At 32.5% G+C, this 25,515-nt stretch overlaps 2 protein-coding genes across 4 annotated transcripts in view; both read left to right on the top strand.

The window, feature by feature from the left end:
• Positions 1 to 25,515, top strand: part of LOC126745283 (ubiquitin carboxyl-terminal hydrolase 32) — a 144,466-nt gene that overhangs the window by 39,172 nt on the left and 79,779 nt on the right. For all 3 annotated transcript variants that reach the window (XM_050453050.1, XM_050453048.1, XM_050453049.1), the window contains exons 7-13: positions 4,327 to 4,480; positions 4,539 to 4,650; positions 4,702 to 4,872; positions 14,475 to 14,614; positions 14,674 to 14,792; positions 14,848 to 14,972; positions 24,144 to 24,380. In XM_050453050.1, coding sequence (XP_050309007.1) covers positions 4,327 to 4,480; positions 4,539 to 4,650; positions 4,702 to 4,872; positions 14,475 to 14,614; positions 14,674 to 14,792; positions 14,848 to 14,972; positions 24,144 to 24,380 — 1,058 coding nt within the window. The remainder of the gene's footprint in view (positions 1 to 4,326; positions 4,481 to 4,538; positions 4,651 to 4,701; positions 4,873 to 14,474; positions 14,615 to 14,673; positions 14,793 to 14,847; positions 14,973 to 24,143; positions 24,381 to 25,515) is intronic.
• LOC126745284 (uncharacterized) lies at positions 20,698 to 22,621 on the top strand. The gene is made up of 2 exons (XM_050453051.1): positions 20,698 to 20,896; positions 20,955 to 22,621. The coding sequence occupies exons 1-2, from the start codon at positions 20,721 to 20,723 to the stop codon at positions 22,618 to 22,620; spliced, it is 1,842 nt and encodes a 613-aa protein (XP_050309008.1). The 5' UTR covers positions 20,698 to 20,720; the 3' UTR covers position 22,621.

The raw sequence follows: 25,515 nt of genomic DNA, 5'->3' as shown, positions 1-25,515 counted from the left end.
ACAAAACCTTATTCCAGTCCTTAGCTGTCCAGTAACGGTGACGTGTTGCAAATAACATTCTAGCAGCTACATTTTTTTTTTTGATAGATGGGGTTTTTTTGCTGGTCTCCTTCCAGGAAGCCCCGCCTCCACTAATCTCCGCTGCACAGTCCTGGATGAAACCCCAGGCGCCTCCAATTCAGCCAAAATCTGTGTTGAAGATAGACGCGGATTATAGAAAAAAAAATAAAAAAAAACACGTCAAATTAGATATACAGGGGGACGTTTAATTATGCATTTACTGAAGTTCTGTCAATCACCTCCTCACCTCCAGCTAACCTCACTTTAATATGTCAAATGGGCACCCCCATCGTGTGATATATCATAGTAAGGAGCGTAAAATTCTCTATTCAACGGTACCAAAAAAAAATGAAATCGGTAAATGTGTAAGCAAATAGTTAGCGAAGTTGTCTAGAAATAATGAATGTTTTATTTACGCCAAACTTTGGTATGACAAATGGCTACCCCATGGTGTGATACATTATTTTAAAGAGCATTCATTATGCTATCAATGGTTGTAAAAAAAAAAAATGATTGACCAAGAAGCAATTAAAGTGTAAATCGGTAGGGTAGAAAAACAAATTTAGTTAGTTTAACAAATGTATTTTATTAAATGTTCAAAATGCGCGCCGTTATTAGCAAGACAATAAAAAAGCCTATTTTCAAACTCCTTACGAACATTGGCAAGGGTCTGCCCGCTAATTTCTCTGCATTCTTGAAATATTCTATTTTTTAAATTCTCAATACTCTCAGGTGGGGTTTTATAAACTTTGCTTTTTAAGTAGCCCCAAAGAAAAAAGTCTAGTGGGGTTAGGTCCGGAGACCGCACAGGCCATTCAATCCACTTTTCTCGAAAATTTTCATCAAGCCACTCTCGAACTACCAAAGTGTAGTGCGCGGGAGCTTCATCCTGCTGAAAATGTATATTATTTTCATTCAATAATATAGCACCATCTTGATCTACTTGATTTTCCATAGATTGGATGATGGAAGGCTATATTGCATTTTCTAAAAGGTTTAAATAAATTTCGCCAGTCAAATTTTCTTCCAAAAAAAATGGCCCGATTATTTCATTCCCATAAATTCCTGCCCAAACATTAATTTTTTGGGGATATTGGGTATGGCCTTCCCGAAAAACATGCGGATTTTCATTATCCCATATCTTCAATAAATGGGGATCGTCGTCATTTCGCTGGCACATCACTTCACAAAATTGAATTCTCCTATCAAAATCATCTTCTCCGAGTTCATGAAGAATATTAATTTTAAAAGGAAAGAACTTATTTTTTGTTAAAACTTTATGTACGGAACCAGTCGAAATATTTGTTAGTTTTGCGGCCTTTGGTATAGACAAAGTTGGATCCATAGCAAATTGTCCTAGTACTTCAACTTGGCATGCTTCATCGACAACTCTATTTTCATATTTTTTCTTATTGCAAATCGATTCCGTCTCTTCAAATTTTCGTATCAATTCTAATACGTATTTATGGCTCACGTTTTTATCTTGATACCTTTCATTAAATGCTCTCGCGGTTCTGCGAGCACACCGATCTTGACCTCCATAAAGGAAAATTATTTCTATTCTTTTGGCTAGCGTATACACCATTTTATTAACTCACTGTTTTAACTAAAATTGAAAAATTTCACGCGTCAAACTGACAGTTTTAACAATATTAAATCGCCTGATTTTTAAACGCCTTAAAAATGTAAGGTATTGCAGTGTTTTTTTGTACCTATTAGGTAGGTTTCGCAAAAAATATAAGTGAAATAAATACACATACAAAGTTATAAGACTGCAAAGATTTTTGCAAAAAATTTGAAGACTCTTTTTTCTCGCAAATAACGGTCCCCATTCTTTACTTAAAAAAATAAATAATTTGCTTGAACTAAATGTACTGTTTGTTACCACACATTTTAACTTCTTAATTGCTTGTATTTTTTTTTTGATGATCTATTATAAAAAATGTGAGAATTTTAAAATGATGTAGGTACCACACTAAAAGTATTCATTTAAAATACCAAAGTTTGGCGTAAATAAAATATTCATTATTTCTAGACATTTTCGCTAACTATTTACTTACACATTTACCGATTTAATTTTTTTTTGGTACCGTTGAATAGAGAATTTTACGCTGCTTACTATGATGTATCACACGATGGGGGTTCCCATTTGACATATTAAAGTGAGGTTAGCTGGAGGTGAGGAGGTGATTGACAGAACTTCAGTAAATGCATAATTAAACGTCCCCCTGTATATCTAACTTGCCGTGTTTTTTTTTTTTTTTTAAGAAAGTTATTAAGGGTGGATTGTTTTGAAATGAAAGCACTGTATACAGATAACAAAAGGTTTTTATTTAAAATGTTTCTTAAGACATAAAATTTATATACAGGGTGTTTAAGAACTATGGGGTCAAACTTGTAGGGGTTATTCAGTGCAACAGTAGAAAACATTTGAGTATAGAGACCCATATCCGGAAAAGTATCACTACGGCACTATGGCCCTAAGAAGCGTGAAAATTTAGAAAGACAATGAATTGTTTAAATAGGATTTAATCCATTTAATTTCTGCCTTTTGTACATGATATCATCATAACAATTGTTTAAAATGTGAACGTCAATCTCAATGTTTAAAAATTTTATAGCTGGAGATTTTAAACAATTTACCAGCACTTGTGTGTTGTTATCTTTAAAAACGATAACAGTGGAGCAGTTTCTTGGCTTCCTAGGTCACCCGATTTAATGTCGCTAGATTTTTTCCTGTGGGGAAATGTAAAGTTTTTGGTCTACGAAACTCCATTAGAAACAGAACAAGGCTTTAAGAAGTATTATAGAAGCTATTTGGAATAATTCAAAACAAGTATCAAATTTTTAGTTATTTTAAATTTTAAGTCCGCCAAAATCATGTGCGACGGAAATCGGTATATTCAGATTGGAGGACGACATTTTGAACAATTATTATGATAATACATTTACAAAAGGCAAAAATGAAATGCATAAGATCCTAGGGTAAGCACCCCAGTAAAAGCCAACTTAAGACTTTGAAAATGTGTTGTGAACAGCAAACTTAATTAGTTATTCACTTATTATTTTTTCCAATAAAATGGTATGTTGCTAAACAAAAGCCATAGACAGATCGGCTAAAAACATTTTTTTTAAATCTAAATTAATTTTGAAAAAATGCTACTTTTCAGCAGTAGCTGCCAATTTTATCCAGTAGTCACCCTATTAAAAACCAATAATTGCCAATAGTTATGTTTACATAATTTTATTTAGAAAAAAAAATAAAAAAAACTACAGAAACATGTAAAGATCTTACATCTAAATTTTCTACCATGTTGTATTTTATTTTAAATTTTTTGTACGGAATTTTAATTTGTCTTAAGACTAATTAAAATTAATGTCAACTTTTTGGGGCCAGTTAAAACTGTTTTCGGATGATTCTTTTAAGTACTTAATTTTTAATCTAGTTATATAAGAAAATAGGTTCATATAACATTCTATTAGATAATTTATCGTCTTTTTAAATTTTAAAGAATCTTATGACCATTTTCCGGACATGGTTTGCTATACTCAAATGTTTTCTACTATTGCATTGAATAACCCCTAAAAGTTTGATCCCATAGTTCTGAAACACCCTGTATAAGTTATTTTTCTAATATGATGAATCAAGTTTTTCTACTTGATTTTCCCATTACAGATATCCAAGTATCCATAATGATGCCCGAGTATTTTATTTTTAAAAGCTCTTTCATTTCTTGCTTTGAGCTTTTCACTTCTATGCTGTCAAAATCCGGACGGTTTGCTAATGTTATAGAGAATGCCATGTAATTTGTCTTGTTTAGATTTAAAGTCAATTTAAAAATATTTAACCAATTTTATGCCCTTAAATTTTTTTGCAATAATAATGACTCACCCTGTATAGTATTATAAAAGTGATACGATTGAATCGCGGGAGCAGACATTTAATGTCCATTGCTTTCTAACTATATTAATCATAATGTATACTTTTGTTTTGAAAAATTAAAAATGACATTTTTATTGTATCCATGTTCCCAAATTTCAAATATTTTTCTATTCAAAGTTTTATTTATAATCCATTGGCGGAATTCTCGGAGAATCTTATAGGCATAGCGCCTACTCCCTTAAAGAACTAGCAATTGTTGTACGCTATGTTTAAATATATTTTGACAAATTGAGACAGTGATCCAATAACATTTTGTTTAGAATAACAATCAAGAATAAAATCTAAAACCCTCGATATTTAATAAAATATGTTGACTTATTAAGGTGGACAAAAAAAGTGGCCTGACCCAGGAGGACTTCTTAATGTGGGCAGTGGAAGACAACAGCTTAGTAGCCCCTTTACTCGAATTGCTGTTTCAAGTATGCCACGTCTCTTTAGGGCTGAAACCGTATTGCAGACATAACGAATACGAAATCGGTTAGTTTTTTTTTTAATCTAAAATTAAATATTTAATTTTTACTTGTTAAAATTTTAGTGATGGGCTGGTTGAGTCGAGAGGAGCGCAGAGGGTACCACGTTGGCCAATTTTGGTACTTGGTTTCATCCGAGTGGTGGCAAAAGTGGCACGACTATACCACAGCTCAAAGGTAAATTTTCAAATTATCTTAGGTAAAAACTCTAAGAAAAATTCGATTTAGGACGAATATGGATCATTGTCAGTGCCGTACTGAGCCAAGAGGCATGATTGAGGAGGGTATTGTTTGCGATGAGAGTTTGGTCAGCAATACTACCGATTATACTTCTCACAGTAACGAGTTTAATTCAAACAGTATGGAATCTATGGGGGATTTGTTGAGTCGGGGAGACAGGTTAGTTTTTAGAATTTTATAGACAGGCCCTTAGACTAGTTATTAGATAGGGTGTTAGGTTTACCCACGTACATCTGAAAAATGCTTGAGTTGAGGGAACTCTGAACTATTTAACCATTTAACTATCATACAAAATGTTAGTTATTTCAAGATACATATCATCATAGTTTCAGGCCTTAACACGTTAACTGCCACGTGAATCAAGTGTGTCTCACAGGTAGCATATTAGTTTATGCCACGTGAATCAGCCGTGATTCACAGGAAAGCTATTGTAATTATGCCTGTAGCTCGCCGGGGATTCTCAGTAGCCATATAAATCAATGGTAATTTAAAAAGCGTGGCCTGGCGTATAAAATGTAATAATTAGCACACGAAATGTTTGTATAAATGGCGTTAAATGCAAGGTTTTTTAATTTTTGTCGAACAAAAATAAAGTTTATTTTTGAAGATATTTTTATTAGGAAAAATTAAAGACATTTTAGAAGCTCAAAGTACAGATTAGGTATACAAGGTACACAGTTTTCAAAATCATAAAAATTATTATTCTTTTAAGCAGATATGACACCCGGTGAAACAAGTCACGCAGTAGTACTTATTGCACTAAATGCATTCCATCTAGTTTGTGCAGAATTTTTAGCTGGCACAGACCTGCCCTTTTCTTGGGATATTTTGGAATAACAAGAGCAGCATCTTCGCCGCTTAGCAGTACCGACGTCTTCCAAAATGTTTCACTCGATTTGCATTTATTTGTGAATCTCTTCGCTCATTTTGATTTTCTTGGGAAAGATGTAAAAGGGATGTAGCAACTTCTTCTCTAAATGCTGTTATTGTCATTTTTTGTCCAGTTACTACCCTAAACAATATGTACGCATTTACCATAGCCGCTCCCAAAAGCAATTCCACTGCAATTTTTCGGTACCATTTAATTCCCTTTCTTAGAGCTCAGGAATATGCTTTGATTTAGTCAGATAAATCGATAAAAGCTTTACATGTATTATAGTCAGCAACGACATCTGGCTTCTCTATATCCGCATTACGCCGTGTTGATACTTTGATCATTTGACCAGTATGCTTGGTAGATAAAGTAAGAACATCCCATTTGTCTTGCCATTTTGTAATTAAAACTCCTGTATTACTCTCTTGACTATATGCTTCGCCTTTCTTTAGCTTTTTTTATAAGATCTTTTGGATTATTTTTACGATTTTTTTCTAAGCGTACCTACTAAATGAGTTTTTCTTTCTAGTAACTTGTGTGCCAGCTCCATACTTGTGTAGTAGTTATCTACGTAAATGCACCGCCCACAGTCCAAAAGTGGTTCGCAAAGGTTCATAACAACGTTTTTTGCACGCTTGATCCATGTATTTTTTCCTTGCGACAATATATTTTCAGATCATAAGTATATCCTCCTTCAAGACATAATTTTTATTATAACTTCACGCCGAACCTATGTTTATTCTTGATGTACTGCATAAAAGCCAGTCTTCCACGAAAAGGGACAAGCGTTTCGTCAACGCATATTTGCTTTTTGGGAATATAGAACTTTTGAAAATTCCCTTTCAGCTGGTCCAAAAGGGGTCCAAGTTTGTATAATCTATTGGAACTATCAGCATTTTCATTATCTTGAAAATGCCAATTTGCCAACAATAACTCAAACCTATTGCGTGACATCACATTTGAAATTTGGTTTACATAAATTTGCTTTTTGGACTAATAGTCTGCCAATTTAGGTGCACGAAGTAACCCCATCCAAATTTGAAGACCGATAAAAGTTATAATCTCCTCAGGATTAGTATCTTTCCATTTATTTATACGGGACCATTTTAAAAGTGTTGATTCTTTTTTCTGCTCAGCGAAACGATTAGTTTCCGTCACAATGTTACTTACAACATTCACCATCAGCTTTAAAAAAAAACAGGAGGCATCAATGTGTTGAAATAAGTTATTTACAATACCACTTTCAGGAATATCAACTGGAAATTTCTTTAGGTATTATCCAGTCACTTCTTGTCACATCAATCTTGGAACAAGTTCCTCATCATCTGAACTATCTAACTGAAACTGCTGAATAACTGCCTCTATGGCCTCCGAAATTGCGTCATTTTTATTTACGTTTTGGAAAAATGGTGGATCATCAGCTCTGTTAAGAAGTTGCGTACTGGAACCTTCTCCACCAACATCTGTAAATCCTAATGAAGTGCGCATGTTTATTGTTTTCTTCTTTTTTACTAATGGCTCGTTGCTATTTTCCGAACTACATAAAGATGATTAAGGCGAACTATCAGGTTCATATTCATCTGAGGATTCTCCGAAAGGATCGGGCTCTTCATCAGAAAATATCTCGTTCATCAGCTTTTGAAGACGCTGCTGTTCTTTATTATAACTATCCATCTTTTCAAAAAAAAATCTAAAATTAGTTAAAAAAATTAGTCTAAAGTTAGTCAATAATAAAGACCGCTAATAAACAAATATCAAAACACTTTTTTTTAAAACACACATTATTTCAAAACACAAGTTTTTGTTCTTTACTGTTTGATCACACATAAATGACGATAAACAACAAGAATAGGCTAGTTTTGTTTTGAATCAAGTATGATTCACGTGGCCTACTGTGCAATTTTCGTCAGCCAGGCCTTATGAGACACACTTGATTCATGTTCAAAAACACAATTTTTGACAGGTATTGATAAGTAATTAATTGTGGCTCATCATTTTTATTATTTTGGCAGTGAAACAAATAAAAAATAGCTTTTGGCTCGTGGGGTAAAAAAAATTGTATTGTGGCAGTTAACGTGTTAAATAAACTCAACACTGCGCGCAAATTAAATAAAATGTGTAAATAAAAAAATCGTCAAGATTAATGTTTGCTTTTTTGAATGATGTAATAATAGTCACAAAGTTAAGGTTGCAACATTGTAAACAGAGAACCGGTATGCCCACGCGCCTATAGTGTGATGTCATATTTAGATATTAATTAAGTTTTCTTCACAAAAATTGTCAATTCATAAAGAGAGAATGTTGAAACATAAAATAGTGGGCGCATTTTATATTTTTATTATTGTTAAATGTTTAATTATTGTTAATTAAAAGGAATGTATACTTTTTATACAGGGTATCAATTTAAACACTTTTTATGCGAATATCTCTCAAATTAAAAAAGTTAGAAAAATCAAATTTAGTACAAATGTTTTATAGGTAGAAGAAAGAAGAACTACTCATATTCAACTCATGGGATGCAGTTATTTTGGGCTAAACAAAAATACTACTAAATCTATTAGAAAAAATACTAAATATATTTAGAAATACTGTTTTTGCAATAGATGTACATTCTGTTATAATTAGTTGCCGAAAATTATCAATGGAATAGGGTTGTGTTTTAAACACCACTGTTTTTAAGTGACCCCAGAGAAAAAATCGAGGGTTGTTAGATCTGATGATCTTGGCGGCCATTCTATTGGACCTCTTCTTCCAAACCTATAATATAGCGTTTACTTCCAGACCAAGTCATTTTCAATTTCATCAGCTTGGAAATATGCTTTTCTTCTACCAATACCTAAAGTTTCTTTACCTCTTGTGCACGCAGACTCTAAGGTTTTGACGAAGGTGATGGAATCTCAAATGCGACTTCATATACAAAGGTACCAGTCTGGCTTTCGTTAAGGTTTTGCAGGTTTAACAGCAATGGCAGCGGTAGTTGGCAACTTACTAAAGTCATTGGACCAGAGTCTTCTCTCTATGGTTGGGTCTTCATCACTATGCAATGCATCACTGGTGCAAGGTTTAATTTTTCAGTTCTGTTAAAATCCGTCGACTTTGCTATCTCCTGGGTCATGTCAATAAGAACAGTCAGTTTCACAAACAAAATATTTTCTGGCTGAAAAAATTGTACTTTATACCCAGGGCCCAATACTGTAGCAATGGCATAATTTTTATTCAGGTGAATTAACTGAAATATTTTTTCAATCTCTAGTGGTTCACACAAATAAAGTAGCGTAAGTAGCAAAAAAACCCGTTTTAAACTAGCAATTATAGGAAAAACATCTGAAATTATTTTTTATTGGTGCTTATTTTTGTTACTTCTTGAAAGCGTCGCATAAGTCTTATAATGGAGTTATGTAATTCTCACTGGCTGCTGGTAAAAATGTTAAAGCGAAGATTTTCTTGTTCGGAGCAATAAATTATGATGGACCTTTTCAATCTTTTCACCATCCAAAATATATAATTCCACAGAGTCGGGACATCCTGTATACCTTTCTTGATGGAAAAACCATGCTCTTCTTGATTTTTTCAACTCGTTACAAGCTTATGAGAAATTACTAAAATGGGTAGCTGTTTGTTTTGCAACTGCAATTAAGTCAGTTCCATTAAATGAATATTTTATGTTTTTATATGCAAAGTATTTATAACGTCAAATTTTGTCAATTACAACTCCTGGAAATGAATAGTTCAATATGAAATGTTCCTTATCCCAATTGTCGCAGTACCACCGAATATCAGATGTCAGGGGGAGCCATAAATTGTTTTCTTTGGTTTGAGGATTTTTTCACATATTTTTTAATATATTGATCAATATCAGAAAATATTGATATATTGGTATTGTCAGAAACTTTTTTTTTGGATGAACATGAGGTAAGTCTCTTTGATCTATGACTTCTAGCAATACTTAAAAAATGAGCGCACCCATAATTTAGATATTTTTATAGGCGATATAAACATCAATCTTTTAAGCGATTCTTCTTTAAAAACAAATGAATATTTAAATTTAATGAACGAGAGTGGTTTTTGTTCCAGCTTGAATAAAGCTACAAGAGTTACTTGAGATTCTTCGAGTTGTATAGATCATATATTTGTCCGCTACAGTAAACAAATTATGCCTAAACTCTCTTATAAATAAAAAAATTATTTATAAAAAAATAGATTACAAAATATTAAAATGGCATCTATCTCGAGAGACTTGGGAACCTTGTACAAGTCAAAGCGATGCTCAGGCTGCTTATCAAGAATTTATGGTTGTCCTAGAAAATTACTTAAATTTGTCTACCAAATCTTTTATTGTTGAACAAAAATATACTAGGATTAAACCTTGGATTTCTTTAGGGTTAATTAAATCCATTAAACATAGGAATAGCCCAAAACAGCAACTACTAAAAATTTTTTCAGCGGAAAGGGAGGCGCAGTACAAGAAATATAGAAACGTATTACAAAAACTAATTAAAAAAACTAAATATAATTACTACAAAGATAAAATTAACGTAGCAGGCAGGAACTATAAAAAAATATGGGAAGTTATTAATCAATCTATAAACACAACCAATGATAAAAATGAAATAATAATAAAAGACGAAACAGGTGCGATTATAAAAAATAAAGAAAAAACATCTTCACTTTTTAATAACTTTTTTGCCAAAGCTGGAAAAATAGGTGCCAAATTAATAAAATCAATACATACCTGTATTTTAAAGCCTTTAGTACATATAATTAATTTAACTTTTAGTTCTTTAAAAATGCCCGTAGAATGGAAAATTGCTATAGTTATTCCAGTCTTCAAAAGTGGCGACCCATATCAAATGACAAACTATAGACCAATCTCACTTCTAAGTAACTTTTCCAAATTATGGGAAAAATGTGTTAAAGCCCGCCTCGTGGAGCTTTATCTCATTTATAGTAAACAGTTTGGGTTCAGACAAAAAAAAAATACTGAGAATGCTGTATTTTGTTGGTACCGGGATATACTATCTAAAATGCAGCAAAATAAATTTGGAGAATCGTATCCAAAAAGTACGATGTAATTATACATTAAGTAGCGGGACGGTCATTGTTTGACAGTTTTATTTTTAGTTTATATTAATGAATTGGGACAATTGCTGAAGAATGATTGCATTATTTGCTTTGCCGATGACACTGCAGTGACATTTACAAACAACAATTGGGAAAATGTATTTTTGAAAGCTGAACAAGGCGTTAGCGTTTTACAAAAATAGATAAGTAGCAATAAAATAATCCTACACGTTGTAAAAACTAAATTTGTAGCATTTTCATTAACGGCTGCCGATCAACCCGAACAATCTGAGATTAAAATTCATGCCACAACCTGTAGTTTATTAAATACTACTTGTAACTGTCCAAATATAAAGAAAACATATAAAATTAAATATTTAGGCTTTAACAGATCGTGTTATCGTGAGCTACGTATTACCCAAAATAATGGCAACACCGCTTGGTTGCGGCTTGCAGGCGGCGGAATTTTTCGTTTTTATTTTTTGAACCGGGAATCAGCAGACCTCACTTTGCTGTGTTACTGCACGTTGCATCAATAATTTTTGAGCGTTATTTTCGTGTTTTTTTCACTATGGCTGTTTATACCCCTTCCCAAAGAGTTCAACTAATTAAATGGTTTTATGGAGGCAATTCGGCAGTACAATGTAGAGATTTGTTTTCAGTGACATTTGAGAATAGACCGATTCCTTGTGCAAAAACGGTTTTAAATATGGTTACAAATTTTGAGACATCTTTTTGTCTTCAAGATTGTAAAAAATGCCACACAAAACGTCAAGAACCACCTGTTGAAGTGGTCCAGGATATAGAACGGCGGGAAGAAATGGTTTGCAGTACCCTAGAACTTGATTCGACACGGTCCACTAGTGTTGGAGAGGAACTGGGAATGAGCAATTAAACTGTTGCTCGTATCTGGAAAAAATATGGGTACAAATGTTTCAAGTTTTCAAAAACTCAGGAAATATTTCCTGAAGACCAGTGGCAAATGAAAACGAATATTTTTTAAAAAATATTTTGTTTTCTGATGAATCTTTTTTTTCATTACATGGCAAACACAATCCTTCCATTGTTCGTTATTGGTCTCAGGAAAACGAGCACAGAAGTTTTCAGTTTCGTACCCAGTATCCTCAGAAATTGAATGTTTGGGCAGGTATTTTGGGCGATAATGTTATAGGGCCATTTTTTATTGATGGCACTTTAAACGCCCAAAAGTACCTTGAGTTGCTGCAAAACCAAGTTCTTCCTGCCATTCAAATCCTACCTGATGTAGACCTGGGATCGGTTTATTTTCAGCAAGATGGCTGTCCTGCTCATAACGCGGCTAGGTTAAATGAATTTTTAACAAATACTTTACCTAACCGCCTTATTAGTGGGACTGGCGATATTAAATGGCTTCCTAGATCTCCAGATTTGTCTCCAAATGACTTTTATCTATGGGGTTACCTTAAGCAGACCATTTACAAGCATGAATTTAGTAGGCGAACAAATTTAGAAGAGTTGCGAAATAACTAAGGCGGTTTATTTGAGCCTTTTATTTAAAAAATTATATGTTAAGTTTGTTTATTAGAGTTTTATTTCTGATTTTTTATTATATTTTTATCAGAGTTGATATTTTATTTTTTATTATAATAACGCTTTAATTTTCATTATGCAAAACACAGCTTATTAAACATTTTAAGATTACAATTCTATGTGGGTTTTACACATTGTCATGTCTGTAAAACCCGCATTAGAATAAATATTTTAAAAATGCCTGGATTTTTTTGGAAGTCAGATGTGTACTAATCCCGTCCTCGGGCCGGCCGGGGCGGTGCTCTGTCGCAGGCACTCGTACAGACGTGACGTTGCAAAATTTCGCCTCTATGCGGTTTCCTATAAGTAACGAACGAAAACACGATCTGTATATTGATCAACATCTTCGCTGGAATGAGCACGCTATCGAAACGGCAAAAAAACTTCGAAAACTATATTACAAATTTTACCAGCTTTGAAACATCCTAAATGGAAAAAACAGTTTTAAATTAATAAAAATAGTTTATAATTCCCTCGTAGAGTCTATTTTAAGATACTGTTTACCAGTTTGGGGTGGTCTTCGCGAAACTCCATTGCAGATTTTAAAGGTGTTCCAAAACAAAATCATAAAGATAATTCTATATAAAAATAGTCTGTATCCTACAATTAATCTTTATTCTAAATTTAATGTTTTAAACCTAAGAGGATTATTTGTAAGTACAAGTCTGTATTTCTACAAAACTAACACAGTTTATTACACGAAATTATAATAGTTTTAAAAAGTTATTGATGAAGTAATTTAAAGTGCATTTGTTAATTATTTTTGATTATCAGTTTACGTACTTGCCATTTGTCATAAAATATAATTCCCTGAAAGTCGATTCACTTGTTTTGCAATTTTATTTGAATTTTTAATTTCCTCCTAGTTACTACTTGTGCCTCCTCCGCTCCTTATAGTAGAATAACATATTTATTTACTTACTGTTAAAAGTTCAATATTCAGATGTTCTGCATCTTTTCCCTTTTATCGAGAATTCGTAACCAAAACACATGGCCCATGCCATTAAGGGTGGTCTTTTATCTTTATGGCCATGATAAATTATTTTTGGTGTCATGGCTTGGGTTCTTCTTGTGAGAACTTATTTTACTTTTCAGTCTTTTGTAAGGTTTTGTTAACACCACACCATATTTTATTTCAAATAAATAATATTCACTTTTTCTACAAACGTCGCGTTTTAATTGCTAGTCCGCTTGTTACTACCCTGCAACCTCGGTCGTTTCTCTTTTTTATATTCCAACACTTACAAAGAAAACAAAAACTTTTTTTTTGTATTTGTATCAATGTTGGAAATGAAAAATTTTGAACACAGGCCTAATTTGTGGTCTAGTAAAATTTTTCGTTTCATTCTAATGGATTCATTGTTTAATTGAGATAATATGAAAAATAACAATCTCATTAATTTTTATTAATTTTAGTGAAAATATCTATAGTTAGTACTATGAATTATATTATAACTTTTAAGTTGTGTTTATAAATTGGATTGTGTATTTGTGAAAATTTCCGTAATATTGTAATATTGTTGGTTAAAAAATATATCTGTTTTAATATATCTGGTAAAGTATTGTTTCGAAAAAAAAATGCGAGATTTCATTTTATATTAGGGCGAAAGTTCACTTAAACGGACAATCAAATTTGCGTTCATCATCTGTGGTCAACAAAATCTCGCTTGGATGAGATATCTTTAAATGTCTCAATAATCAGACCTTCAGCGACAAGAAGTCGAAACACATTTTCCTTCAGCTTCACAAGAACACTTATTTTTACATAACATGCACTCGGCCAAACATTTATTTTCTTTACATATTTCCAAAAAAAAGCTCACTCTATACTTTTATTACTTAACATTTATAATACATTAATAAAAAAGTTTTTAAAATAAAATAAGCCTCTAGATACCTTAGTTCAATTCACCTGTAAGTTCAGAGTTCGGTAATTCCGCAAAACATGAGTCCATTCCATCTATAATTATAAGCCTTGTCATAATTGAATAACAGGAAAATTAGAGGTTGAAATCTTTTTCAAACAAAAGTTACTTGTACTTTTCATAAAACAAAATTTATTAAAAAATAGCAAAGTTATTCTTAAAAGCATGTTTTAAGTATTTTTCTTTTATTTTTGTTTCTTGAATCATATCAAAAATTACCGGTTTAATGTTTTGACTTTATGAAAAAAATACTTTTATTTTCGTAAATTGCTTATCCCTGTAAACTATAAATATTCTTTACGTTACGTCGCTAAATCCTCTTTTTCTTATAGCTGTAGCATAGCGTCAAGTTCCGGGGTATCCAGCAGTTCAGGTACCGCATCAAAAAGGGGATTGTGCCCACCCGGTCCCATCGACAATAGCAATTTAGTCGCAGAAAGTACACTTAAAGTGCCCACTTTAACGGGGGAAGGTATATTATAATTAAGATATTTAGGTTTCCTTAAAATATTATAATTATTTTATTTATAGGTGGCCGTTTAAAAAAGGATACTCCGTTAGTTCAGCACAGAGACTTTGAACTTATTCCAGATTCTTTATGGAAAGCATTATCGATGTGGTACGGAGGGCCGCTACCTTTACCACGTCAGGTGAAATTATTTTTAAACATGTCTGGATAAGATATTAAATGTTTAATTTTGTTAGGTGATCAAACCTCCAGGTAGCTCGGAGGTGGAGTTAGAGCTGTATCCGCTCAATTTGAGAATATTGAGGCACCAAATACAGCAACCGATTAGTAATGCTTCGACTTGGAGCAGTGTTGTTGGAGGGTAAGTAGAAAAACGTTAATAAAAAATAATATTTACTAAAACCACACCTGCAAATCATAAAAATTAATTATTTATAATATTTAATTTCAATTTCTACAATATGAAGTTTATTAACATTGTCAAGACAGATTTAAATTTAAATAGTAGCTGTATTGTCTTAAACATAGTTGTTGACAAGGCCTTACTTAACATAGGTAAGCAAAACTTAAAACCACTATAAAATAAATAAATAAATAAAACAAAAAAATATATATACAGTGACCGCCTAAAGTTCCGCATAAATTCGATAAAAATTAGAGACATGATTTTTTGAGAAAACGCTCGGGCCCGTCGATTTTTAGTAAGTAAGTAAGTTGTAAGTAAGTAAGTAAGTTGCGCATTATTTCACATAAATTTTTGTATACAGGGTGGAACAAAAAAAAGATATGACGTCATCGGTCATTTTTTTAAATGGAATGCTATATTTTTTATTGCATTTATTCTTATATATTTTATATTGCAAGTTTCGTATAACACACCTTATCTCAAAACTCAACTGTTTCCGAAATATTTACATTTAAATAACAAGAAAACAAATAAGTACGTCTATTTACAAATTAAGGTAAAATCGAGGATATAAATAATGTTAAAAACACTGCCAATTGTTTCTATTTCCATGGTTGCACTTATAAAGAATCTCCATTTTCAAATGTCACTGTCAGTTCGAAAATTAATAGTTTTTATCAGAATAAATTATGGCTAATTTAATGGAAACCCAACGAATTGAAATTTTGATGATGCTAGGATACGGGGATCGAGTGCGCACGCAAAAAGAAGTAAGTGAACTGTTTAATGCCAAATACCCAAACCGTCCTATTTCTCAGTCAACAGTTAGTAGAATAGGTGGTCCAAAAATTTCTGAACAAATAAAATTAAAGGTTCTGCTCTCCGTCGAAGAAAATCCAAACAATGCAACTTCACAAATTTCAGTTGATAATGATATAGCCGGAACGTCAGTAAGAAACGCATCTTAAAAGCAAATGAATACCACCCTTATAAAATTAGACTAATACACGAATTAAATAAGGACGATCCTGATCGAAGAAACCAATTTTGCGAGCAAATGATGAACGTTTGCAATAATAACCGTCAGTTTGTGTTACGAGTTTTGTTTTACGGATGAAGCAACTTTTTGTTTAAACGGTGTCGTAAATCGGCAAAATTGTCGGTACTGGTCAGCGTCAAATCCACACTGGGCAACTGAGGCTCATACACAGTACCGTAAATCTATTAATATTTGGGCTGGTATCGTGGAAAATAAAGTAATAGGGCCATACTTTTTCGAAGAAAATTTAACAGGACAACGCTATTTGAATTTTCTTCAAGAAGATCTCATCCCTGCCTTGGCTGCCCTATAGCCAGACGAACAAGACCCTGCTGTCCCGACAGATAATTTGTGGTTTCAGCAAGACGGCGCACCGCCACATTTCATTCGAGATGTCCGTAATTACTTGGATACAGTGTTCCCAGGAAGATGGATAGGACGAAGAGGGCCAATAAAGTGGCCGGCCAGGTCACCAGACCTAAATCCCTGCGACTATTTTCTATGGGGGTACCTGAAAAGTAAAGTTTATGTTGAGAAGATAAACAACGTAAAAGATTTGAAAGATAGAATTAGATATGAAATTAGACGTATATCACACGAAATAATTGATAGTGTTTTACATGAGTTTGTAAACCGTCTTGCTTTCTTGTTGGTTAAATGTAAATATTTCTGAAACAGTTGAGTTTTGAGATAATAGGTGTATTATACGAAACTTGCTTGGAATATCTCTTATATTTGATAAATGCAATAAAAAACATAGCATTTCATTTAAAAAAATGACCGATGACGTCATATCTTTTTTTTTGTTCCACCCTGTATACAAAAATGTATGTCAAATAATGCGCAACTTAAAATAAAAATCGACGTGTCCAAGCGTTTTCTCAAAAAATCACGTCTCTAATTTTTATCGAATTTATGCTGAACTTTAGGCGGTCACTGTACATATTTGGTAATCACGATGGTCATCATTAAAAAAACTCGTCTAGAGTATGATATACTTTCCTGAGCAAAATTAAAGTGTTTCCTAAATCTAATAAAACTCATCCATACAATTTATAGACAAAGCAATTTATTACTTGCTCTGTATGTAGAAGAAGCAACCGAATGGTGTATGCACGACGAGTTATAAGATTCCCAGTTTAGGTTATTATAAATCAATTATAGTCTTAAATTAATAACTGTAAATATTTATCATTGTGTGTGGACATACAGTAGTGGCCAAAATTATAGCAACAAATCTGAATTTTACTAATATTTAATAATAACTATTATATGTATGTTTTAATCGTAAAAGTACGCCACTGGTTTAGATGGCCTCTTAATATTTAAACAAAATTTCTCATTCAAATAAAAAAAAGCCTACCTGTTTTTTTGCTGACAATAAATATTTGTAATTGCAAATATTTCACCTGGTCATAATTATAGCAACATTTGAAATTTAGTGCTCTTTCAATCTGTTGAAGTGCAATATTGAAACAATTTATATTGTGATTTCTTGGTAGTTATTAACTTATTTAAATAACAGTATGAGTCGTGGTAAAACCGTGTCTGTTGAAGTGAGGCAACTTATAATTAATCAGTATAAGTCAGGCATCAAACAGTCATCCATTGCAAAAAATTTTGCTCTTCACAGATCAGTTGTATCACGTATAGTGAAAAGATACAATAACACAGGGCTGGTAGTACCCAAAAAAAATTCGGGACGTCCCCGGAAAACTTCAAAAAAAAGTGACAAGATGATTGTTCGGATTTCCAGGCAAAACCCATTTTTGTCCTCTTCAAAAAATAAAGGGCTTTTGGATGGCAGTGGGTGTTCCGATCTTAGTGAACGATCCATAAGGCGGCGTCTATTTGAAAATAAGTTGTTTGGACGCAGACCAGCAAAAAAGCCTCTTCTTTCCAAGAAGAACGTGAAGGCCCGACTTGAATTTGCTCGAGAACACCAGAGCTGGACTATTGATCAGTGGCGCAGAGTTATTTTTAGCGATGAATCAAAATTCAATTTATTTAAAAGTGATGGTGCTGCATACGTTCGACGTCCTGTAGGCAAAAGATTTAATCCTCGGTACACTTCTCCTACAGTTAAGCATGGTGGTGGTTCAGTTTTAGTGTGGGGCTGTTTTTCGGGGTATGGTATGGGACCTCTTCACAGAATACAAGGGATTATGGATCGATTTATGTACAAGGATATATTAAAGAATGTTATGTTACCCTATTCTGAAGAAAATATGCCGCTGTTATATCAATTTCAATATGACAATGATCCAAAACATTCTTCAAGGCTAATAAAAGAGTTTCTCCATGATGAAAAAATTAATGTTATGAAGTGGCCCTCCCAATCTCCGGATTTAAATCCAATAGAAAATCTTTGGGAAATTGTGGATAACAGGTGTAGAACCAGGAATTTCAAAAATGCTGGAGAACTTTTTGAAGCTCTTCAGGATACTTGGTTGTCAATCGATCATGATGTTATAAACAAACTTATTTTATCCATGCCAAAAAGATGCATTGCTGTTATAAGGGCTAAAGGGTACTATACTAAATACTGAAGAATATTATTGTATTGTAATCTTATTTTGACTTTGGAGAATAAATAAATTGATATTTCTAAAATGTGTTGCTATAATTTTGTCCAACCCGTTTCCTAAAAAAAATTCCCATTTTTTATTTCTTTCATAAAGTAACAAAAAAATAAACATAAATAAAAAGCTTTGTAAAAAATACATCATAATATATACCAGTTTTTTTTCTAATCTACCACATCATATAATTTGAAGGAAAAATGTACTTGTTGCTATAATTATGGCCACTACTGTAGGTTTGGTTTATTTATATGTAATAATATTTGATAAATTGACTTGCATATACTTAATTTTAGAATATCATTATATGATTTTTTTGCGTTTAAAAAAAAAATTAAAAATACTCTGTTGGGTTTATTAGAGAGGATATTTAATAATAATCATAGTAATAGTTATAATAATAATAATAAATCGTCTTTTAGTAATCATGAATATACAGTACATAGATATAAAGTCCAGTGCAACGATATATTAGAATGGTCACCCGTCAAAACACCAGCATTCCACCTGTCAAACAATGTCATCCACCTTCTATTTACATTGTTTGAGAAGTAAAATGCTGGTGTTTTGACGGGTGACCATTCTAATATATCGTTGCACTGGACTTTAAATCTGTTTACATAGGTATATACATAAAGCTTAAAAAAATACCAATGGCGAAGTTTAGCCATAGGCTACCCTTACACTTCTACATCATTCCTATTCTAAATCAAAGAAAAGCTGAGAAGTTTACATAAATCATAAAAGTATTTTGCAAATTAAGCCGATAAGTTTTAAACTCAGACCTAAAAACTTTTGAACTGATATTTTTAACATAGAGATCCAAGGAATTATATAAAGATATTGCATTATAGGTAAAACCTCTCTGAAATAGTGCTGCTGTTCCGGCATAGTCAGATGATTTCCATAACGATGTTCACGGTTATGAATGGATGTTCGATGTTTGTATAACTTTCAGTCGATTTTTTGTAACTAAATCTAAACAGGGGTAGTAAACTATATCACAATAATAAAAAATTAGTAAAACTAGACATTCATAGAGTTTTTCCTAATCTTAAATTCTAAAATCAATCTGTTAGCATAAAGAACTTTCATTTTCATATAGCTTTTTTGAACTAACCTCCTCGCATGATCCCTGAACCTTAAGTCCGTATCAATAACAAGTCCAAAGTTCTTCGCATATGTAGAAAATCCCAAATTTGTAGCACCCAGTTTTAAGGCAACCTATCTTCTAGCAGGTTTCTTCGTTTACCTGCGCAAAATAGAAGTACCTCTGTTTTGTCAGGATTTAATCATTTATAGATTTAAGATCCTCATTAAGAGATGCTTCAGTGGTCCAATTATAGACCCTTGAGGTACACCAGATATTACTGTCTCAGCAGAAGAAAAATTATTACCAATTTGTAAGCACTGTTGTCTATCTGTCAGGTAGCACCTGAACAAGGAGACAAAGTTTCATGAAAGCCCAGATATTTTTATTTAGTACACAGTAAATCATGGTCTATCAGATAAAAAGCCCTAGAGTAATCTTGCAATGTCTTTGTCTAATGCCCTTATTATGTTGTCAGTTAAGCTCAAAAGAGCAGTAGTAGTACTATGACCAGACCTAAAGACTGATGAACTGGAAGTAAATTATTAAGATTTAAATAACTTAATATTAATGTGTGCACAGTTCTTTGGAGAATTTTAGATAGGTCAGGCAAGAGGCTTGCAAGACGAAGTTCATTCACAGCAGTTCAATTGAATCGCTCATTTCAAAAACCACATAAGTCAATTTTTTCCAATATGTCGTTTTTGCCATGAAACGGCTTGTCATGTGTTCCTACACGTTATAGGCAGAAACCACGCAAGTCAAATAAACCGATATAGAAATGAACCGACTCCAATTTCAGAATTCACTGCAAAAACCACATTAGTCAATGACTTATGTTGTTTTTGCAACGATTATCTTATCAAGAGTGGGGGCGTCATCATGACGTTTCTTCTGTGTGGCTTTCTTAGTTGTTTACATTCTCAGTTTGTCGTTGAATGTTAGTCGTCGTAACGTAATTTGTTATTTTGGTACGTAAATATCGTCGAAAAATGTCCGATAGTTCAAGTAGTGAAATAGAAGATCGACCAGAACCTCTGAAAAAGAGGCAACGGCGACCAGAATCATACAAAAGGAATATTATCAAGAAATCAAAAGTTAAGGGGCTTGAACATATCAACTGGAAAGGAAAAGTTTTGCCGCCACGTGCTACCGGACCCCGTTGCACGTAAGTTTTTCGTTCTAATTGGCATGCATTATTAGTGAGATATTTTAATATATTTTAGATGTAAAATGGCATGCTTTGAAAATCTTACTCAAGATGATTTGGCATTTTGTATTAGTAAAATCAATTCTTTTCAAACTAAGAATAAACAGGATATTTTTATGCAACAGCTTATTGAAAAAAAAACAGTGAAGACCCACCGACCACGTAAAGAAGGAGCTGTACCTAGAGATTATGCTTTCAAATATTTCATCGTTACAAAATTGAAAAATAAAGTCGTATGCAAGAAACCTTTTATCTCCATTTTTGGCATAACAGAAAACCGAGTAAGACGCCTATGCGACCTACTTGTTAGATCGGAAACTCCTCATGACAAACGAGGCCAACATCCCAAGGCCAATACTACACGGCCTGAAATTTTAAAAGAAATACACGATCATATTATGGATTTTCCTCGAAAGAGAACTCATTACTCAGGCAAAGATATTGAATATTTAGATGCAAGATTGGATGTTAAAACCATGCATGATTTGTTCAGAAGAAAACATCTGAATTTAAAAGTTACCTATGCGTTCTACGCCAACTATTTCAAAAACACTTTTTCTTTACGGTTTGGAAGACCACAGGTCGACACATGCATTACTTGTGAAGAATTAGGGGTCGAAATCAGGAGCCCCACTTTAGGACATATTGCGAAAATGGCAGCCGACGCAGAGCTCGCGGTTCATAAAAGACGAGCGAAAAAATTTCATAACAAGATTGCAGCTGTAAAAGAAATTTGTCAGAATCGAGAAGATCTGGCTGCTTTAACTGATTATATGCAAAATTTGCCACTCCCAAATATACCAATACAGGAGATATTTTACCTTAGACAACTATGGGTCAACTGTTTTGGGATCAAGAATCTCAAAACTAATGAATCCGTATTTTACGTTTACCATGAAGGAGTGGCAAATAAAGGTGCCAACGAGGTTTGTTCCATGATCCATCACTATTTGGATAATTTTTTGGGGGAAAATATCCAAGAACTTCACCTTTTCTCAGACAACTGTCCAGGTCAAAATAAGAATAATACAATGATAAGATTCTTATTATCTCTAACTGACACAAAACGTTTTTCGAAAATAACACATTATTTTCCCATACGCGGTCATTCATTTCTTCCCAATGACCAAGACTTTGGCGTTATGAAGAGAAAAATAAAGAAATGTGACAGTATATATGTCCCTGGAGAGTATTATGACATAATGTCAAAGGCAAACCCAAGCTTTTCCGTATTTTTGTTGTCAACGCGTGAAGTCATGAATTTTTCAAAATGGTGGCCTACCTACTATAAGAGAACATGCCTATCAGATGAGAGTTTTGGAAGACACGTTCCAAAAGAAAATAAGCAGTCATTTTCTCCAGCCACGTATATGTCCTTTAAATATGATAGGAATAAAAAAGGAGCCATTGTTACCAGACAGTTCATTGATGGCTTAAGTAGACATACGTTCCAGTTGGTTAGAAACAAAGCTATGGAAATATCTTTACCAGACAAGCAGGCTTATCCATTGGGCCACGTTCCCATAAATCCCAAAAAAATTGAAAACATCAAACAAGTCAGAAATAGCATACTTCAACAGCATATGCCATTTTATGAGGAAATTTTTCGATGGCCAACAGGAGAAGAGCAAGATTTCCAAGAGAATGTCGAGAATGACGAAGATTTTGACTATGTACCCTAAATATTTTAACCTATTTAACCTACCTGTTTTTTTTTGTTTGAATTTATAATTATTTTTGAATAAATATTTTGAACATGTAATTTTTAGTTTATATCTTCCTAAAAATGCAAAAAAGAATTTAACAAATTTTCTCCGTGCAAAAACAACGTAAGTCGAAATTTTTATTTAATTTTTTTTAACAACAAATTCTAGTTTTTTGGAATATTTCTCGATGCGTTTGCTTTTGGTAACTATCAATCAATTGGATCAAAATCACTTCAAATAAAAAATATTTATTTCTACTAAAAAACATACTTTTTTTAAATAATCAGTTTTTTATGTTTCCCGAAAATTATACTTTTTTGACTTACGTGGTTTTTGAAATGAATGATTCAATTAAATATGTGTGTCAAACGAGGTAGGATAGCAGGAAGGCTTCCTTTTCCAGTTTTATCATAAAAAGTGTCAAATTGTCATGGCCAGATTTAATAGAATAAATATTTTTTTGTACTGAATTGGAATCTATCATATTAAATTGAAAGGGCAAATTATCCTTAACTTTATTTGTATTATAGATAGCTCATTTGTCATATTTATTTGATTTTTTAAATACACTCAAAAAGTTAGTCATTTGCGTGATCAGGCCTAATAGAGTCAAGTGGAAATTCCCTATTAGAGATTTTTTTAACTTATATTTACATTCATATTCTTAATATTTCTCCAAAGCAACTTGTTGTTCTTTTGCTGTAATTTAAATAACCCTTTTTTCCCCTTGGAATAAAAATAAGAGCAAAGTTTCGAGTCTGATTATAAGCTTTGAGATCAGCTGATTTTGATTTTTTATATTTTAAGTTAGCCTTGTTACGTTATTTCAGAGCTACAGCATGTGTAAGCCAAGGTGCCCGCGTTACGCGGACGGTTTTTATCGGATTTGATTTGATTTCTGATTTACTCTTTATCGAAAAATATTTACAATTATTTAGACACTTTGTTTTTTCTATTAATATTTTTGAGAAATATCCAACCATGAATACTAGATCACGTTTCTAAACTGTTTTATTTGACAAATTCGATATTTTCAGATCGAAAGAAGCGAAACTATTTATATTGTTTGTAGATTCAGTAGGCTCTATATATTCAGTAGGTATAGCACTTCAATAGGCTGAAAATAAAACTTCACGGTCCAGTTGTAAGAAATCTTGGATCTCTTTTTCAAAAGTTTCACTGTCCAATGATTTTTGCAATCTAATATTAACGTTGCATTGCAAATCAATTTGAAATTGCTGCACACTTGGCTTTGCATTGTGTTCATACCTATTTTTTATTACAGAAAATAAATTCTGCTTAGTAAAAATATATTCACAGTCAAAGAGTGTCAAATATTCAAATAAAACAAGGGCTAAATTAAGGGTCCGAATAAATTCGTTAATGATCCAATGGTCCAAATAAATTCGACAGCATTTGATCGGAGCCATCTTTAGTACCAATCGAACGCACTTTTCATATGTTTGAATTTATAATCGACTAAGAAATGTTTATTTTAGATATGGAACTCTGACTACGGCTGGTCTACCACCGTCCTCCCCGGTAACGTCGATACGTCGCAGTTTGGCACACGTGGCCGCGTTTTCTCGCCTCGCCACTGTCCAACAAGTTGCCGATTTTTTGACCGAACATTTGGGCATTAAAAGCGATGACGCGCGGCTTTGGCTGTTCAGGGATCATCAGCAGCCGTTTCTTTTAGAGGACGAGAGAGCTCATTTACAGGACTTGGGAATCAAGTAAGTTATCTCTATTTAAACAAACCCTTATTAAAGGCAAGTAGTTTAAAAGTCTAGATATAGAATATTTATTATTTGTGGAATGGGATATTGTTAAGGGAAAGAAAATAAAGAATCAAAATCTCCTTTATTAGGTGAAAACTTTAATTAGATCGACACGTTTCGGCTGTAACTGTTGTCAAGAGCAGCTTTGTCTCTATCTAAAAGTGTTATAAATAAAGATATTACATAATATACTAAAAGGGCACAAGTTATGTCACTCTGATAATACAAAAGACAATAGGAGAACTTTCATTTAATTAAAACGCATACGTCAACAGCAATAATTATAAAATACAATACAAAATTCTTGATTAATATAAACAATGTTACTTATCTATTACTTAATAATACTAATAAGTAAAATTAATAAGACTCTCAAGTAGAAAAATATTTCCTCCAATTTCCCACCGATTTTCATGAAAGTTGAAATTATGGAAAGGGTTTTCCATTTAAAACGTGTATCTATAAAAATTTTGAATATTTTCAGAGTAAAAAATTTAATATGAAAAAATGTGTAAAATTAATTAGATTCCCAAGTAGAAAAACAGGAATAATTCCCCAAATTTCCCACCGATTTTCATGAAAGTTTGCTTTATGGAAAGGGTTTTTAATTTAGAACAATAAGTGTATCTATAAAAAATTTGATAAACTGAATATTTTGAGAGTAAAAAAATAAATATGGAAAAATGTGTAAAGTTAATAAGACTGCCAAGTAGAAAACAGGAATAATTCCCCCAATTTCCCACCGATTTTCATGAAAGTTGGATTTATGGAAAGGGGTTTTAATTTAGAACAATAAGTGTATCTATAAAAAATGTGAAAAACTAAACAGTTTCAGGGTAAAAAATTACTAAATTTTAGGAAAAAATACATCAATGAATCCTTAAGTTATGGGCTACTTTGCTACATTCTGCTTAAATAATATAATCTTTATTTATGAAAAATAAAGTACAAAAGAGAAAAATTTAAATAGAATTTTTATACTATCAACTAAATTTAAAATAAGAGAAAGGAAAAAAACACTACAAAAAAGAAAGTACCGAAAATATAAAGTAAATAATAGACATAGATAACTAGATAAATTGAATTAACT

The sequence above is a fragment of the Anthonomus grandis genome, chromosome 15 (assembly GCF_022605725.1).
Source record: "Anthonomus grandis grandis chromosome 15, icAntGran1.3, whole genome shotgun sequence".
Taxonomy (NCBI): domain Eukaryota; kingdom Metazoa; phylum Arthropoda; class Insecta; order Coleoptera; family Curculionidae; genus Anthonomus; species Anthonomus grandis.
Note: the sequence above shows the minus strand (reverse complement) of the source record. Positions and strands in the feature narration are given on the sequence as shown.